Source organism: Montipora foliosa, chromosome 12 (genome assembly GCF_036669935.1).
Source record: "Montipora foliosa isolate CH-2021 chromosome 12, ASM3666993v2, whole genome shotgun sequence".
Classification (NCBI taxonomy): domain Eukaryota; kingdom Metazoa; phylum Cnidaria; class Anthozoa; order Scleractinia; family Acroporidae; genus Montipora; species Montipora foliosa.
Genome location: NC_090880.1, coordinates 40,086,027 through 40,103,526, shown reverse-complemented (window position 1 = coordinate 40,103,526; position 17,500 = coordinate 40,086,027). Strand labels below are relative to the sequence as shown.

General features: G+C 39.4%; 3 protein-coding genes and 1 long non-coding RNA gene across 7 annotated transcripts in view; 1 reads left to right on the top strand and 3 right to left on the bottom strand.

Moving 5' to 3' along the window:
• LOC137980044 (uncharacterized) overlaps positions 1–9,527 on the bottom strand; it is a 14,147-nt gene extending 4,620 nt beyond the window's left edge. Inside the window, exon 1 of one of the 4 annotated variants that reach the window (XM_068827386.1) lies at positions 9,096–9,527. In XM_068827386.1, the coding sequence (XP_068683487.1) occupies positions 9,096–9,318 (223 nt within the window). In that variant the 5' untranslated portion in view covers positions 9,319–9,527. Of the gene's footprint in view, positions 1–2,769; positions 4,505–5,493; positions 6,562–9,095 lie in introns of those variants that run through there. The other 3 variants (XM_068827384.1, XM_068827385.1, XM_068827382.1) reach the window with 3 other exon arrangements.
• Positions 790–5,433, top strand: LOC137980058 (uncharacterized). Its single transcript, XR_011118434.1, has 3 exons — positions 790–1,246; positions 2,776–2,852; positions 4,537–5,433. It is a non-coding gene; the product is annotated as an uncharacterized lncRNA (long non-coding RNA).
• A 4,266-nt stretch (positions 9,528–13,793) lies between the features above and the next one.
• On the bottom strand, positions 13,794–15,923 carry LOC137980056 (uncharacterized). The gene is made up of 4 exons (XM_068827407.1): positions 15,714–15,923; positions 15,411–15,497; positions 15,123–15,323; positions 13,794–14,158 (listed from the first exon to the last, which is right to left on the bottom strand). Exons 1-4 carry the CDS (start codon positions 15,885–15,887, stop codon positions 14,108–14,110), a joined length of 513 nt encoding a protein of 170 aa, XP_068683508.1. The 5' UTR covers positions 15,888–15,923; the 3' UTR covers positions 13,794–14,107.
• A 261-nt stretch (positions 15,924–16,184) lies between these two features.
• The window catches only part of LOC137980054 (uncharacterized), a 7,541-nt gene continuing 6,225 nt past the window's right edge, over positions 16,185–17,500 (bottom strand). The window contains exons 5-6 of the mRNA XM_068827406.1: positions 16,826–16,921; positions 16,185–16,314 (exon numbers count right to left, since the gene is read on the bottom strand). Coding sequence (XP_068683507.1) covers positions 16,204–16,314; positions 16,826–16,921 — 207 coding nt within the window. The 3' untranslated portion in view covers positions 16,185–16,203. The remainder of the gene's footprint in view (positions 16,315–16,825; positions 16,922–17,500) is intronic.

Sequence of the window (17,500 nt, the reverse complement as noted above, 5' to 3'; positions counted from 1 at the left end):
GCGTGTTATACCCAGCTTGCATCTTATACTGATCGATTTCAAAACGATACGGTTTGCATGTTGTAAAGACGGCAAAACAGAAACAGAAACAGAAACAGTTTGATATCACAGGAATAGCTACCTCCAGGAAACACCAAAACAGGGGAAATTCCATAAAATAAACAGGTTGTTTCATTTTACTACGCTCTCAACGGTTAAAAGGCATAATACTTGGGACAAATACTTTAATGAAAATTCAAGCGTATCTTTATACATTCCGGGACTTCGCAATGGCAGTCGTGAAACAGTACATAGCTTTTATTTCTTTCAAAATTGTGATCGCAAACGAATTTTCCTTTTTTTGTCGGTGTGAAATTGAAATGTGGTAAACTCTAAAATATCCACATTTCAATGCAGGGGTCATTGTCTTCCTGAGGCGACAAACTCTGTGGTTCTCCGCTACATTAACATTTGACTCCCAAGCCGGCCTGAACCGGCCATACTTGGTATTTTACTCTGTCTAACGCCAGAGTATTTTACTCTGTCTAACGCCAGACGATTTTACTCGTCAATGGGGAACCCCTGGGAGTCAATGGGTCAAAAGAGGTGATTTCGCAGTACACTCAACTGAGAAAATAGCTCAACATCGAGACTGACAGCTCTACTGACCTAAAACAAAGCTGGGCCTTAATTCACGTCATCGGTCTGGATGGTATCAGAATCAGTAAAAAAAAGTCCCCCCACCCCACCTCCCCCCCCCCCTCCCCCTCCTACCTCCCGGGCTACACTCACCTGGACAATGTACTTCACTTAATTATAATATGACTCTTGGGTTCAAACCATTTACGATTGTATGATTACTACTAAAACCTGAATTTTGGCAGCTTGAAAAATTGTATCAGAAAGGCGATAAAGTATCACGTGTTAGGGCTCGTTGCAACACGAGAAGAAAAGAAATAGCGCGTGCTAATTGAATCAACATCATTTTATTTGATTAACTTTGCCAGTCAAGCTGCCAGAGCGCCACAACAGCTTGCGCCAATTACTGTGGCCCCTTTTTTTACCCTCCCAACCATGATACACAACAGAAGACAGACCAATACACCGGGAACTACGTGCCCTACTCTTAACGACAAGTGTGTGGGTTCCTTTACGTCACACAGGATTATTAACATTGAAGGGTTGTGAGACGGGACCTCCGGCTTATCGTCCTTATCCGAGAAGACTTGAAAGTCTAACCATTATTTAAAGACCCTGAGTGAATCAGGTAAATAAATAACATTAAAATAAAATAAATAGGTATACACATACATTCACAGATAGCTAGCATTTACATAGATAGAGCAAGAACATATAGGGGGACATGAAACACAAGGAAGTAATAATTTGATAGCTAGAGAGTGATTAATGATAACTGGTAATTTGAGACATCAACATGATCATCCTCATCACGAATCACCGTAAGTAAAGATTAGTGAATTTTGTTTTTGAAAAGTTTTTTTTCTAAGTTTCCGCAAGTCAGGCTACAGGCAATTCCATAACTTACCTCCGAAAATGGAAAGCGAATTGAGTCGAATACTCAGTTTTGATTTATTAACATATAAGTTACCAACATCAGAAAACCTAGTGTTACATGAATGAACGTCTGATGAACAATTAAAAAAAATCACAGATATTCTGAGGCGCAGAATTGGTCGATATGTCGTGCATAAGAGAACATACTGCTTCAAAATAAAGCATACCACACAATTCCACGGAATCCACGCAATAATAGAATTTTAATCGTTTCCGCTCGCACTTTAAGGCTTCAGTCATCTTCAAGCAAACAATTAACCAGATTATTTTCTTACCATACCGCAAATGACGTTTTAATTATTCTATTCAAACTCATTCATAACCTGCTATTGGTCTCTGTCCGAGCAGGTTGAGCTCCCTTCGCTGACTAACTCGTGCAGATAATGTATATTCGAGGCGTTAAAAGAAGATATGTTGAGCCATTTTAGGCCAAGTTAATCATGTTTGGCAAGGTGATAAATGGCCTACGACATACCGATCTCTTTCCGTTTACATACGTTTTCTTTATCACACCATATAATTTTGATTCCTCGAGAGGTTTTCACATTTAATTCAACCTTAACAGCTGGTTTCACGTGGTGTTCGATGTAAATTGGAATTTGCTAATCGAAACCAATTGTTGTTTATGAGACGTTAGGAAAAGGCATTGGCGTGCATTCCAAATATTGGCTTACAGTATACATTACTTTTTGTCTATTCAATCAGCCTTGTTTTACTTTTTTTTTTCAGTTTGGTTTCCCTAAATGAGCATAAATACATTCATTGTGTTCAGGTGTTTTGTCTGCTCGGGTAGTTAGGTTTCCTTATAAACATTCATCGTGTTGTGGATGGTGTTCTTTAATCCCATGTACAAAAAGCTTCAGTCGTTTGTTTCGTGGATGGCGCTTTCCTATGGGTAAATCATTATCCATTTGGTTTTGAAAACTTTATTGATTTATGCCGTTGACAGAGCTAACTAACAACGGTGAATGACCAGACGATGAAATTTAAGATTTTCTTAATCCGGTGGGATCATCCTAATTGCAAGTGGGCTCCTGGAGCGGCAAATATTTACGTCTTTCCGTAAAGTTTGATTCATTGGGTCAAATCTGGAAGGAAGGGAAAAATTCTGTCTTCTTTTCTTTTGGAAGATAATATATAACTGCAAAAATATATATAATATATGTATATATATATGACATTTTGAAAGAATTACGCAACCCATTTTCATCATACCTTTAGGAGAATCCCGGGAACAAGTGATCTTTCCGTTTGTTATCATTATCGCGAGAGTCAATCCTACAGCCGCCAGGAAAAAGGTCAGTACGTGAAGGAAAGCCATTATAGGGAACTTGAACCGGGGGGTCGAGAGGCCACCTTCTACCTCTCTTTTACATCTTTCCTCTTGCTTCTTCTCTGGCTCTGTGAACAACTTTTGTGAGTCTGCTAAATTGACGATAACCTGCGTGTTGTGTGATTTTTTGACGAAAGAGTGCGGTTTCTTGTCTTTCGCTCTTGACGGAAACACAGTACTGTCACATTGATGATCTAACACATAAGGAGCGCTGTAAAGTTGGTTTGACTGATCTCTTGTGTTTTCTCTAGCGTCTTTCTCAACGACACCAATAGATTTACACAAAGCGGTTTCTCGTCTTGGAATTGCAGCGGGGTAATCGTAGGTCCCGTCACTTGGTGGAGCAATTATTTCACTGCCATCGTGTAACTTGCTCGAGTTTGTAAAAATTCCCGTTGAAATTTCGTCTGCGTTGCTTACGGTAATGTTAGAGTAACCGTGGTCCACCGATCCCATCTCAAAATGATATACTAGATAGCTGTGGTCTTGCGCGGTAGTAGGTTTCTGCATTTTAGATACGAATTTCTGTTTGGGTTGCAGTTCTCTTTTTCGATTAGGAAAGACTTCCGAACAAAGACTCTCTTGGTGAGAAAGAAAGATAGTTTAACCAGGAAGCTGAGCTAGCAACCGAACGTCAATCGTCGCCACTGTGTTTCTGCCGTTTTCAAGCACCCAATAACCACGCTGCGTTTTGTCACTTGGGTAACGCTATTTCCCTATACGTAAAGCACTTATGCTACCAAAGACCTGAATGACGTCTCCCATCCAAACCTAATTATCTTCTCTATAACTCTGAAACACTAAGAATGCTTCCTTCTAAAATCAAGTTATCTCTCCGAATATGAAAATATAGGCTAGTATAACCTGAAGTGCTTGTTACAGTACTTAGATATGTACGAAATAGTAATGCCCCTTAATTGTTGTCTGCGTGGTCAGATTTTCCCGTTATTCCAATTATTCTTCTTAATCACTTAATCTCTAATAGTTTTTGTTTTGTGGAGAAACAACTTCAAGCCAGTTGAACTCATAATTGTAGGTAGATGTCGTAAATGTAGATCGAAGTCAGTCTTACGTTGTGAAATATGTCAAAATTTTGCGGTAAAACTAAAACAAAAAAAAGTCTATGGAAAATCTTTGAGGTCGAAAACTGAATATGTTAGTTCGTTGTTAAAGGGGTATGCGCTGGCGTATACTTTTGCGTTTCCTCCTCAAATTGCAGGAGTTTGGTTCTTTACCGCCTCTAGTTTTATGATCATTATTATGTACGGGGCTTTGAGTTTGTCATGTAGCTGTTGTTTTGGCTATGCATGGGTTCACTATTGGGCAGTGCTTTGTGAAACTGTGTTGGAAAGAAGTTTCTGCAACTATTGTTCAAGAATAGTGTGTTCCAAGAAGTCTGAAAAATTTACTTTTGGTTAGTGATAAATGTTTAACCCCATTAATGCAATTCAGTTTAGAGTTTCTGGAAAGTTAGTCGGTAAAAGTATTTTTCTAACAAAAATCACTGTTGGATCTTTTTGCATTGAAGATCCTGAGGTCCAAGAACAATGATATTCTTTGAAAAAATGAAATTTCAACTGCTTTTATTTCACAATGGGATCTCAGGTCCGCTCTATTAATGAATGAACTGTTGTGTTTTCTCTTTGTAGGTGTTCTAGTGGTTAGTTTCTTGACAAATGCGGTGGTGGCGAATAAAGAACAACGGGGTCACTGTTGGATCTTTTCCCAAAGTCCTTTTGCCGCGTATATTTGCTATTGGGGTATAGTTTCGCATGGTCCGATGAATGAACTGCTTCATGTGGTGCCAAACAAGCGCATTTGTCTCGTATTTATTTCAATTTTCGGTCATGAAAGTAACGGGTAGACTAAATCGGAAAATTGCTTTAACTTTAGTTCCATCAATTTTACTATTTATTCTGGTTTCATGACCTTAACGAGTAAGATTCGATAGTTATCATATTTTTGTGTCTTGATTTTGTTTTTTTCCAACCCACCGACAACTAGGTCATCTCACATTTGCATTGTGGCTTCCTTCTCTTGCAATTAGGGAGGTCAACAATTGTAAGTTATATCGTCTCTTGTTTTTTTACTCTCTCATCTATTCATAACTTCGATCAGATCAAGCCCTATGCCTTGTAAACAGTTGCCTATTTAACTTTGTCGTATGTGGATAATGTAATTATGATTATTCCCTGTATCCAATTTAAGACGTTTTGACCCGCGATAATTTCACCCACACTTGGATAAGGAAATGAAAGAAAATCAACTGATGATAGCGCAGGAAATGAAGTAGACTATTATACTTGGAAATAAACAAAGCAGGCTCATAATGTAAATAAGAGTTTTCATTCTCTTGTCTTATTTCGAATATTAAACTTTCCTCTAAACATAACTTTCTCATAATTAATAAAAAATACAGTCGTTTGCCTCAGGGGCTAACACGAAACCACGAAAAATAAGTCTTCCGTAATATTTGATTAATTGCGTCAAATCTGGAAGTAAAGGAAAAGTTGCGTCTTCTTTTCTTTTGGAAGATAATATGTAACTGCAAAAATATTTATTCATATGCTATTTTGAGAGAATTACGTGACCCATTTTCATCATACCTTTAGGAGCGTCCCGGGAACAAGTGATCTTTCCGTTTGTTATCATTATCGCGAGAGTCAATCCTACAGCCGCCAGGAAAAAGGTCAGTACGTGAAGGAAAGCCATTATAGGGAACTTGAACCGGAGGGTCGAGAGGCCACCTTCAACCACTCTTTTACGTCTTTCCTCTTGCTTCTTCTCTGGCTCTGTGAACAACTTTTGTGAGTCTGCTAAATTGACGATAACCTGCGTGTTGTGTAATTTTTTGACGAAAGAGTGGGCACTGCCACATTGATCATCTAACACATGAAGGTAAGGAGAGCTGTAAAGTTGGTTTGACTGATCCCTTGTGTTTTCTCTAGTGTCTTCCTCAACGACACCAACAGATTCACACAAAGCGGTTTCTCGTCTTCGAGTTCCAGCGGGATAATCGTAGGTTCCTTCTTTTGGTGGAGCAATTATTTCACCGCCATCGTGTAACTTGTCCGATTTTGTGAAAATTCCCTTTGAAATTTCGTCGGCGTTGCTTACTGCAATGTTTGAGTCCACCGACCCCATCTCAAAATGATATACTAGGTAGCTGTGGTCTTGCGCAGTAGTAGGTTTCTGCATTTTAAATAAAAATTTCTGTTTGGGTTGCAGTTCTCTTTTTCGATTAGGAAAAACTTCCGAGCAAAGAATTTCTTGGTGAGAAAAAATGTTGCACGCCGAGAGATAGTTTTACCAGGAAGCCGAGCTCGCAACCGTACGTCTTTCGTCGCCACCGTGTTCAGTCTGCCGTTTTCAAGCCTCCAATCGCAAGGGTGGCGAATGGTTCTTCAAAAACTCTGGGTCTCGCAAAATTTTAGTCGAATTTCACGGGTCTCGCAGTCTCGTTTTTTGAACGGTTATGTGCGTCTCGCAGTCTCGTTTTTTATATGAAGGTGTCAAACACTTTGAAGTCTCGGTCTCACAATCTAAAAAGTCAAAATGTCTCGGGCTCGCAAAGAAAAACGCTGCTCTCGCCGTCTAGCAAAGTCTCGCATTTACCATTCGCCACCCCTAATCGCGTTAAAACCACGCTATGTTCCTGTCACCACGGTAACGCCATTTCCGTATTAAAACGAAAAGACCTTAATGACCTTCCTCTCCCATCCAAACCTTAGTATCCTCTCTATGACTGCGAAACACTAAGAATGCTCTCTTCGAAAATCAAGTTATCTCTTCGAATATGAGAATACAGGCTTGTATAACCTGAAGTGCTTGTTACAGTACTTAGATACGTAATAAATAGTTATGTCCCTTAATTGTATCTCTGTCGGCGTGGTCAGATTTTCCCGTTATTCCAATTACTCTTCTTAATCACTTAATCTCTAATAGTTTTTGTTTTGTGGAGAAACAACTCCTAGCCAATCTATGGAAAATCTTTGAGGCCGAACACTGAATGTGTTAGTTCGTTGTTTAAGGCGTATGCGTTGGCGTGTGCTTTTGTGTTTTCCTTCTCACATTGCATGAGTTTGGTTCTTTGCCGCCTCCAGTTTTATGATCATGATTATGTACGGTGCTTTGAGTTTGTCAATTAGCTGTTGTTTTGGCTATGGGTTCATTGTTGGGCAGTGCTTTGTGATACTGTGTTGGAAAGAGGTTTCTGCGACCATTGTTGTAGAATACCGTGTTCCAAGAAGTCTTGGTCAGTGATACCTTTTTAACCCGATTATTACAATTCAGTTTAGGGTTGCTGTAAAGTAAGTCGGCGAGTATTTTTCTAATAAAAATCACTGTTGGGTCATTTTGCATTGAAAATCCTGAGGTCCAAGAACAATGATATTTTTTGAAAAAGTGAAATTTCAACTGCTTTTATTTCACAATGGGATGGTCAGTGTCTCAGGTCCGCTCTATCAATGAATGAACTGTTGTGTTTTCTCTTCGTAGGTCTGCTAGTAGTTTGTCTCTAAACAAAATAATGCCGGGAGGGCGAATAAAGAACAACAGGGTCACTGTTGGATCTTTTCCCAATGTCCTTTTGCCACGTATATTTGCTATGAATGAACGATGAATGAACTGCTTCATGTGGTGCCAAACAAGCGCGTTTGTCTCGTATTTCAATTTTCGGTCTTGAAAATAACGGTTGACTAAATCGGAAAATTGCTTTTAAATATAATCGACATTTTCTTTCCATGAATTTTACTATTTATTCGATAATTATCATATTTTGTGTCTTGATTTTGTTTTTTTTCCTACCCACCGACGACCTATCTCATATCCGGGTTCATTCCCTTGCAATTTAGAGAAGTCGAAGGGTGTACGTTGTATCATCTCTGTTAATAACGTCGATCAGATCAGGCCCTGAATACTTGCCTATTTAACTTTGTCGTATGTCGGTAATGTAGTTATGATTATTTCCTGTATCCAATTTAAGACGTTTTTCCCCGGGATAATCCCACTCACACTTGGGTATGGATTTGAAAGAAAATCAACAGAAGACGGCACAGGAAACGAAATAGACTATACTTGAAAACAAAGCAGGCTTATAATGTAAATAAGAGTGTTCATTCACTTATCAAATTTTTCTCTAAAAATAACTTTCTCATAATTCAATAAATACAGTCGTTTTCATTCCTAGACTAGAATTTGCCTCAGGGGCTAACACGAAACCACGATAAATACCAAGTCAGAAAACGAGTTTTATGCCGTTGTCTGAAAACAGAAGATCCGAAAGCCAAACTAAGAGGAAAAACAAATCCGAAAAACCGTCGTGTTTTGGTACCATTCGCGAAAATAATGACGCTAATTTGGTCCAAGCCTCTGATTCGATCTTCTTAGTACCCCCAACAGGGCAAGTGAAGTCAGTTTACACCTAGATGAAAGCGCTTTATTATTATGTTGTTTACCTTGAGATGATTTGTATTATAAATGCAACTTTCGATTTCGTTGTAAGAAGTCATTTACGGTCGCGGCGCAATCAAGCGTTAACTTTATACTTCAAGGGAAATCAGTTACTAACATGCACTGAACAACAAAGTACCTGCGTAAATCACTTTTCGTACAGTAAATATGTGTTTATCCAGCTACTGTCTTGGTCGGCTTTACGAATAATAGTACGCTACATGTATTCGAAAACAGGAAAGGAAAGGAACTTTATTCAAGTAGTCGTTCTAGGGCTGGAGCACTAATTGAGGATAATCTAAACTGAAATTAACAATCAACGTGAATCAAGTCAAATGTTGGTTTTCGATGAGGGGGCGGGGGGGAAAGCGGAGTACCCGGAGAAAAATCAAACTCGGGTCGCATTGGTCGAAGGCGATTGCTCTCGCTCTCACCACTGCGCCGCTACGTGCTTTTTTATTGTTTTGGCTAAGCTTGTTATGTTTGTTAAGTTTCATCTGGGGTATAATCCTTTTGCGAACGGTTTTGGATGAGAAATAATATATTGGGTAATAAAAGGTATTATCCTGCATTCAGTGGAGCTTTTTAAGGATGAACGGCTTAAAATTGTCGAAAGAGCGATATTCAGACATCACTCATCTTCAGGGGACAAATGTTTAGGAGGCAAAGTGATATCACTGGCAGTACGCCAGCGAAACTGATGCGTGTGTGTTAATTTGTGTGTATACGAGTGTCAAGGCCACAATATTTTACTTACCTTTGACAGACTGCAAAGCAATAGAAGATGATAACCTCGTTGAGCCAATTAGGTCTCTGTTCTTCATGAACGTAATAATAAGAGTTACACTTGCGGCAGACATAACAAAGCTAAGCATTAAAATGAAAGGCATCAAGCAAAAAGAGCATCGGCAGCCCTGGTTTCTAGTAGTGATCGTAATATTCCCTTCACTTCCTTGATTGCTATCTGTCAACCGTTGCATCGGGATAATGTGAGAATATTCTTTGGGGTTATTTTCGCTGACTGATAATTCAGTAAGAATGATCCACACAAGACTGCGACCTTTTCCTTATAGTGTTCAAAATTCTTTCGGTGCCTGCTTTCCACATACAGGTACGGTAGGTCTCCCTCCAGCAATGACAATTGTTGGTTTTCACTCACGTGATCAAAAGCTATGTTTTTCAACGAAAACAAAAGAAAGCTTTTGCATAATAATAGACATGTCAATTCCCGGAGGATTTGGTCGGGGCTCCAATATGGCGGCCGTGACGTCATGTGAAAACCGAGAATATAGTGGGAAAAGTGTCTTTTTTCATCCCCTCAAAATTTGAAAAATGCCATTTCCTACTTTTTGCGGGATGTGTTCAACTAATAGTAATCGTGGGAAGTATTCCGAGGCAATTAATACCACATATTTTAAGGGGATGAAACCATACTTCTGGACCTCTTCGTGGTTCCTGCTAAAGAATTTAAAAGACGTTTAATTTAGATACCCAGCACATTTTGGCAAGTAACGAAAAGATGCAAACAAGCCAATCGTGGAGAGAGTCTACCCAAAGGCAGGCAAACTCTTAATGCACTGCCAATGTTAATGTTCTTTTGCTTGTGTGTAGAATTGCAAAAGCGCTTAAGTATCAGTCTCTTTATGTAGCAAAAGCCTTTTTCTGTCGTTAGCGCATGCCGCAACAAGAGAGATCGATTTGTTGATTTAAAGCAAAAAAAAAAAGGGAAAAAAACTATAGCTGCTATTCCGGATGTCAGCTGTACGCACGGAATGCCATATGGAAACGCGGTCCCTGATTTTAATTCAAGTTAAGTTTCAAGGGTTCCAGTCGATGACAGTACTATTTAGTAATTAATCTTATGCCAACACCATCAATAGTTCTCACTTGGAGTCGTTTCTGATCCGACATTTTTATCATTTGCGCAATTCTGTCGATCCTTCACCTTGGCCTCAACATATTTTTACTTAATTAACTTATCCAGTAACAGCAAGAAACATGTCACCGTGGAATTACAAATACGAAGTCAATGTCTGTTTCCTTTGTAGAATTTTCTCACAAATCTAAAAACTAAATCTGTTTCATATGGTGACCTTCCAGAATATGTAAAACAAAAAAGAAAAAACACAGCGCTATCGCCACACTTGAAGGCGGTCTCCGTTTAGTTGCTTTTTATATAGTTGTGATTCAATAAATCATTTCCGGCTTGTGGTGAAAATACCTGGAGATAGTATGTAAAATGAGAATAAAACGCTTTCAGGGTAAGTTTTTGGCTCATCCATGACAAGTTTAGCTTTTAGGCTCCCTTCCCAATTGTCTTAGTTTTAACCGCTGTATACACTTGCTTTGCAGCTTCACTTTGCACTTAACAGCATCTACATCCACTCGAAAACTTTGTCTAAAGCCAGACGATTTTACTCGTCAATGGAGAACACCGTAGATGCGCTAGGGTTAATTCCAACCTCGTTCCCAGGGTTCTGTCCTACTCTTCCCCAAGGAAAGAGTAGGAGAGAACCCTGGGAACGAGGTTGGGGTTAATTCTTGGTTTTCGCCATTCTCTTTGCCCACTAAATATGCAAATTTGTGACGTTCTCGTTGCCGTCGCCGTTGTCGTTGCTAAAGCTCCCTAATATCGACTCCGAGAGAGTCTGCGTAAAAAATTAATATCTCGGTTAATTTTCAGTGCTTTGTGGGACGCAATAATCATGGCTTCCGACGTGTGTAAGAACTCCGATCCGGGTGCAAATCCAATCCACGGATATGATTTTTGCTGCCGATAGGCAGCCTTCATATTCTTGAAGCCATCGAGAAATTTTGGTCCGACGGTTCCATGGTTCGACCCATCGTTCGCATTAAGAAACAGCCAATCAGAAATCCTGTTATATGGCGAAGTCTAGCCAATCAGCAGCTGTCTTATAAGAAAAGCGGAAAATCGCATGAGCTCGCAGCAAGTCTTAAATACAGTTGATCAGAGTCAAGGTTTCGCTGTTTACAGGTGAGTTTTGGCACTTTTTTCTGATCTATTATGATTACTTCTATTCGAGGAAGCATTCATCAAGGTCATGAAGCTTTCAGTGCGCATTCTAGAGGCCGACAGTGTGCATTTATCAGGGGCACCCAACTACCAATTTGTTGTAAAATGTATTATTATACCCCAGTTAATGAAAATAAATGTTATTAAGGCATTTTCAGGTGTTTTTCAGTGTTGCTGGGAAAACATTATCTGTTCCTTTTTCCCAGCAAGACACACAAGAAATTTCCCAGCTAGCTTGATAAATTTGGTTGGTTTCCCAGCCAGCTGATCAAATTTATTTCCCAGCCAGGAATTCCGCGCGCTTTCAAATCCGTCGATCCAAAACGACCGAACAAAAGCGACAAAACCGGGACAAAACAGGTTTTTTCCCGCAAGCGCAATCACTCTGACCAGCCGTCGTATGTTTGTGACTACTCTCTGGGAGAGGGAAGGGGTTTTTTTTTTTTTTTTTTTTTTTTTAGTCGTCCTCAGTCTTCAGAGTTTCTACAGGCAGCTCGGGTTGAAATGCTAGAAAAAGTCAGTATCTCCCAGGCAAAAATTTCCCAGCCAGCTCATCGAAACACCTGTATTTCTGCCAGCCAGCAAGATTCCTCTGGGGAACAGATAATGTAAGGAACAGATTCGTTGGGTGCCCCTGATTTATGTCACTTGCAGCTTTGCTTTTCAATCGATCGAATTCGGTCGATTTATGGACACAAACAAATATCGATGACATCTTGTCATGGAGATCGCATGTATTTACATGCACTAACCAATAAAATGGTACCCGATGCCAATAGTCTTTCAATAGAGGAGTTGCCAGAGGTGGCAACCTCGCAGAATAATGTTGAGTACCGTTTAAACTACCACAAAAAATAGTCTATTACACGTTGCGTTACACTGTGTCATTGTCACTAATCAATCAAGAATCTTTATTTATACACGATAAATATTTAAAGCGATGCTTCGCTTGTGGGGTCGTGTTCTAACGATCAGTTCATGAACCCGTTATTGCCGTTATACATGTAGTAACTGTTGTTACACCACAGTGACTGTTGTTACACCAAGTATTTAGTTTATTTCCACGTTGCGCTAGATAGAGAAAAAGAAAGTGGCACTAATCGTTCTAAGAATCAGTTAAAAAGCCCTTATTACATGTTGCGTTAGACAGTGTTATTCGTTACACCTTCCGTATTCGTTTCCAATATATTTCTTGTCCACTTTTAGCAATTACTACGAGCATAATCCCAACAAAAGCCTCAGCCACACCAATAGTTACTTATTAATGTTATACTCAAAGAACATACATGTAACCGAGTTATTTTGCAAATAAAATGTTATATTTTTGTTGAAATTCTCATTTCGTATTTGCATTCAAAAACACCTTCAACGGCAGCACTCACTTCTCAATGAGAACTGCTAGTTTATTTCCTTATTTCCTCTGCTGCCACAAGTCCTGGGACACGGTGTCCAAAATTCACGATAATAGTGTGGGCGAGAACGTGTTCACGTAGGCAAGCTTACTATATGACTTTTGACATTTGAGAACGATTCAAGTGGTCCTTGTAGGGAATAAAGCATTCTTGCGAGAGTAGAAATTAGAAGATTTTTCGAGAATTAGTTGGACTGTGAACCCAGATGAGGCAATAAAACAATTAGATCTTTCTTTGGAACTGTAGAGACAGAGATTGTTTGTTTGTTTGTTTGTTTGTTCTTATTCCTTTCCAAGACAGGGTAACCATTTTGTAGAAGAAGTTTTCATAGATCATCGATAGCAGATTGTAGTTGGAAAGGCGTGGAGCAAATCCGGAAACAACGATAAGGGAGTGTGCTAATTAGATTAACTTTGTAGGTGTGAGGTGTGAAAGCTTTAGAGTCCCCATTATTACTACGTATTTCGCGAAACGTCTTAGATCATGTGCATATAATTTCTACAAGATTGTTGACCTTAAGATCATCTTTCAGAACACTCGCAAGATATAATCCTTTTTTCCTTACAAGGACCACTTGAATCTCTCAAATGTCAAAGTCATATATAAAGCAGGTCAAAGCAAGCTACTGGGACTGTGACGATTTCTACATTGGAACCGGACTAAACAAAGATTACATGACAGAGAAACTGAACATTTGTAAGCTCTAACTAGTAGAGATCATCATTCAGCCATCGCCGACCATCACAATGACTGGACACAACATCAAATGGGACAATTTTGATATTTTTGCATCGGGAAAAACAGACTATCATTGTAAAATAAAAGAGGCACTGTCTATCCAGGAGCTAAATCCCTCCATGAATTGAGACGATGTTACTATATTAGTAACAATCAACACCTGCCAGTGCTTTCTTATTCTTCCGTAGATTATTTTGTTGTTTGCAGGGGCACCCTCGCGTGGATCTCGATCTGACGACAGTCTTTTTGTTACATGCGTAGTTATCTGCCCGGGTATCTGGCTTGGAACCCTACGGAAACACACAGGCTAAGCGATTGTCGAACGCACTTCAATAATCCAAGATTACTACTAGTTTTAAGATCATTTTTCATATTAATATAGCACCCAGATCTCTTTATTTCGTATATAAGAAAACTTTCAAAATTAAGTTACTTTTGAGAATGTATGCAGAGAAGCATACTAAACGTCAAGTTAATATCAAATGCATTTTTTAGAAATGTTTGTCTCCGCTGTTTGTAGTTTGTTGTTCATTGAGGGAGCATTATTATCGTTGAGGTGAATTCCGTGGGGATCATGGCCGGCAATTATTGTCTCGCTTTCTTCCTTTCATTCTTGACATGACTAATTGTTTTTACCTGAAAATTAGTAAAAAATCCGTAAGCTGATTAGTTTATTTTACTGATATAATAAACAACTTACTAACCGAGCTTGATCGGACCGTACTGGGGAATATTGGCCCGAGGTCTTGGCAGTACGGACCGAGCGAAATTTCAAGGAGACAAATTTTCGTGCGCCTAGCTTGAAGAAAAGTTTAAAAACGAAAACTTTGATGTACTGTAACGAAAAACAAAACTAATAGTAATCAAAATAGCTACGTTTTGTCTAGGACAGTGTGCGATTAAACCATTAAAATCAAACCCATTTCGTTAGAAATTTTCTTGATATTGTTTACTGTGCGCTTACAGGAGGATATTTTAGACCCTGTGGACCCCGAATAGGTGTCCGTGTCCGCTTACGAGAGATGTCCGCTTACGGGATGTTAAATATGTAGCGTTTTAGAGGAGAAATAGCCAGGACCGCGGTCTGGTGTCCGCATTCGGGAGGTGTCCGCTTACAGGAGGTGTCCGTTAGAGGAAGTTCGACTGTATTTTTCCTCTGGTTTATGATCATGCAGGAAATGTAGATCTCAACGAGTGTTATTGAAATCCAAAAAGAACATTGGCGGTAACAACGCATTTTCAAAGATAATTGATGAATAATATTTGTAAAATGCTTTATAATACAAAGCAATGTATGACGTTCTTTCTCAAATTGAAGCTTCATTATCGCTCAAAAATGCATGATTACCTCCAATTTTCTTTTACGATACCAAGAGTACTTACGAAGATCTACTTTCGCCTGATAGTTTAAAACCGCGGAAAAATATCACTGTATTGGTAAGCATCACCGATAGGAAACCCAAGCATCTCGAGATGCGCAGAACGTATGCGTAATAACAGTAGTAGGCACCGTCCTTAATTAAATAATCAGTTTTGGAAGCGGAAGGACACTCTACAACAAAGTTACAACATACGCCCTCTTGCTCTGTCGCATACTCACATTTGGCTTGTCCACGTACGTTGATACCACTGTACTACCAGGGCTTATTTCGCCTCTCGAAGTCTTGTATTGGCATTTACTGAAGTCTCCACTTCCCTTAGGACCCGGTGGACCAGCTGATCCTGCAAGGCCCGGGGCTCCCCGACTTCCGTTGAATCCCCTAGGTCCAATAGGACCAGCCATTTTGCTGACGTTATTGACCTGCGTCAGATAAAAGAATGCGACATTACTAATCAAACGCAGAGATTGACAAATGAACCCTCAAGGAACTCATAATTTGCACCATACCTTTTCTGTAATGGTTAGATTCATGTGCTTTAATGAGGCAAACAGACTGGCATCAGAAGATCGAAGAATCATCGCCGTCAGGTTTAGCTGTTGGCAAAAATACAACGATAAAAAACCTCTCAGTTGCTAAGATTTGTGATCGCGGGGCAAAGGTTTAAAATGTCGTTTGAAATTAACGAATTAAGAGGTCAAATAGACTAAAAGGTGTACACTGACGATAAAGTATGTCCAAGTAAAGCAAAATCATCCGTTTCAGTTTGCTCAAAGCAAAGCCAAAAGTTTAACTTTGATGGTGCCACTCACCTGTTGTGTGAAGTTGCTGCGAACCTTTCGTAATTTCTCTAAAAGAACAACTTGGGATGCGTTGACCGTACTCCAGACTCTTCGAAATTCTTTCATTGTCAAATTTCCGGCAGACCATAGTGCCGTTAAGTGCTCCAAGTTGGCTTCCTTGGCCTCTTCACGGGTTGCGTTCATCAAGTACTCGAGGTCCTTTATTTTCTTGTAGTCTTTATCCGTTAATAGAACAAAAACGCTTAGGTAAAACACACTTGAAGACACAACATGTTTTTTGTATTCACGACTTGTCCCTGCTCCAACAGCAGAAAATGACATATATCTTGAAAGACAACAGGCTTTTGCTTATATTAAAATGACATTGTTGGACTTTCCAAAACATCTCTCGCAGTGGTTCATCGGAGTTGACAAAAATTGATGATTGTTTTTTTTTATTTCTTTTGCTATATTCCTGAAGATGAGTCGAAATCAAACGTTTTAACTTTGTATTTCGTAGCTACGTTTTGTCAAGAGGATGTAAACCTCTTACCGTCACAAGTTTAGTGCTGTTAGAATTCTGCTCCTCCCTTCCAATTCTGGCTTCAAGCTTCAGAGAGCGGTATGTCATCTGTGATTTGAAAAAAGGCCAAACAAGATGTTGATAACTTTTAAAGGGAATATCCACTCCAACAAACATAACATAAAAATCCCAGAAAATAGTATTTATAACCAAATTTTGTTCACAACAAATCTTTTTCTGTAAGAAAAATAGGGCAACTTTTACGTCATAATTATCCAAGATGGCGGCTAAGGGAAATTTTTAAAGAGGAAATAAGCGATTCTAATTTTGTTTTTCTGGGCAAAGGCTCTTTTTGAAAGTTTGAAAACAAAATTTCCTTCGGTTTAAAGTTATTTTTAAGCCGGAATGCACAGTCCCTTTAACGTTTATAAAACTCGTAAAATGTGATACAGAAAGGGGTAGGAACAGGCCATGATGAGCTCTAGGTACGGGACACAACAGGTGTAGTGTTGCAAAAAACACGGCAGGTCAGTATCTCAAGTAAAAAAGAATTATATTATGCTGAGGCACGAATTCAAGGATGTCTTCATTGTATTTATTTACTAGTTTGTTAACTTACATTTGCTTTAAATAAGTGAAAGAAAGTCGTCAAGTTTTTACAACATTTCTTCGATTGATTGACATTTAGCCAAATAGTCTCCATCTTCTCGTCGATCTGCGGAGGTTAAGAGCATTGCAACGTTTAAGTACTCGTATTGCTGCTCAAAAGCAGTGCAGTGCTGTAGAAGGGAGCGGGAATTACGCAGTGGTGAGAGCACTCACCTCCCACTAATATGGCCCGGGGTTCGATTACCTGACTTTGATGTCACATGGGGGTTAAATCTGTTGGTTCTCCCTCTCCTACAGTTTTATCCCTGGGGTAGTCTGGTTTTCCCGTCTCCTCAAAAACCAACCAACTGTTTGATAGAGATAGTTTCAATCGAGTGACGTAAAACCAAAACCAAAGTAATTACTTTGGCCAATCAAAAAGGACAGAGACAATCCAGTAAACCAATCAAAAGTAGAAGTAATTACACGTAGCCGACACAAAGTGCGGGAAAATGTGCACGCGCGAGCCACGATTGGTTTTGGTTTCACTTCTGATTGGTCGAAAAAGTGGCGCGAGAACTTTGAACCAATCACTGAGTTAAGTAATACAGAACCAATGCAATTCGCTAATTACTTTAGACACTCAGTAGCCCATTTCCGAGTTGCTGCATGCCTCATTTTCAAAGCGAGTCCTGGTGCACAACCA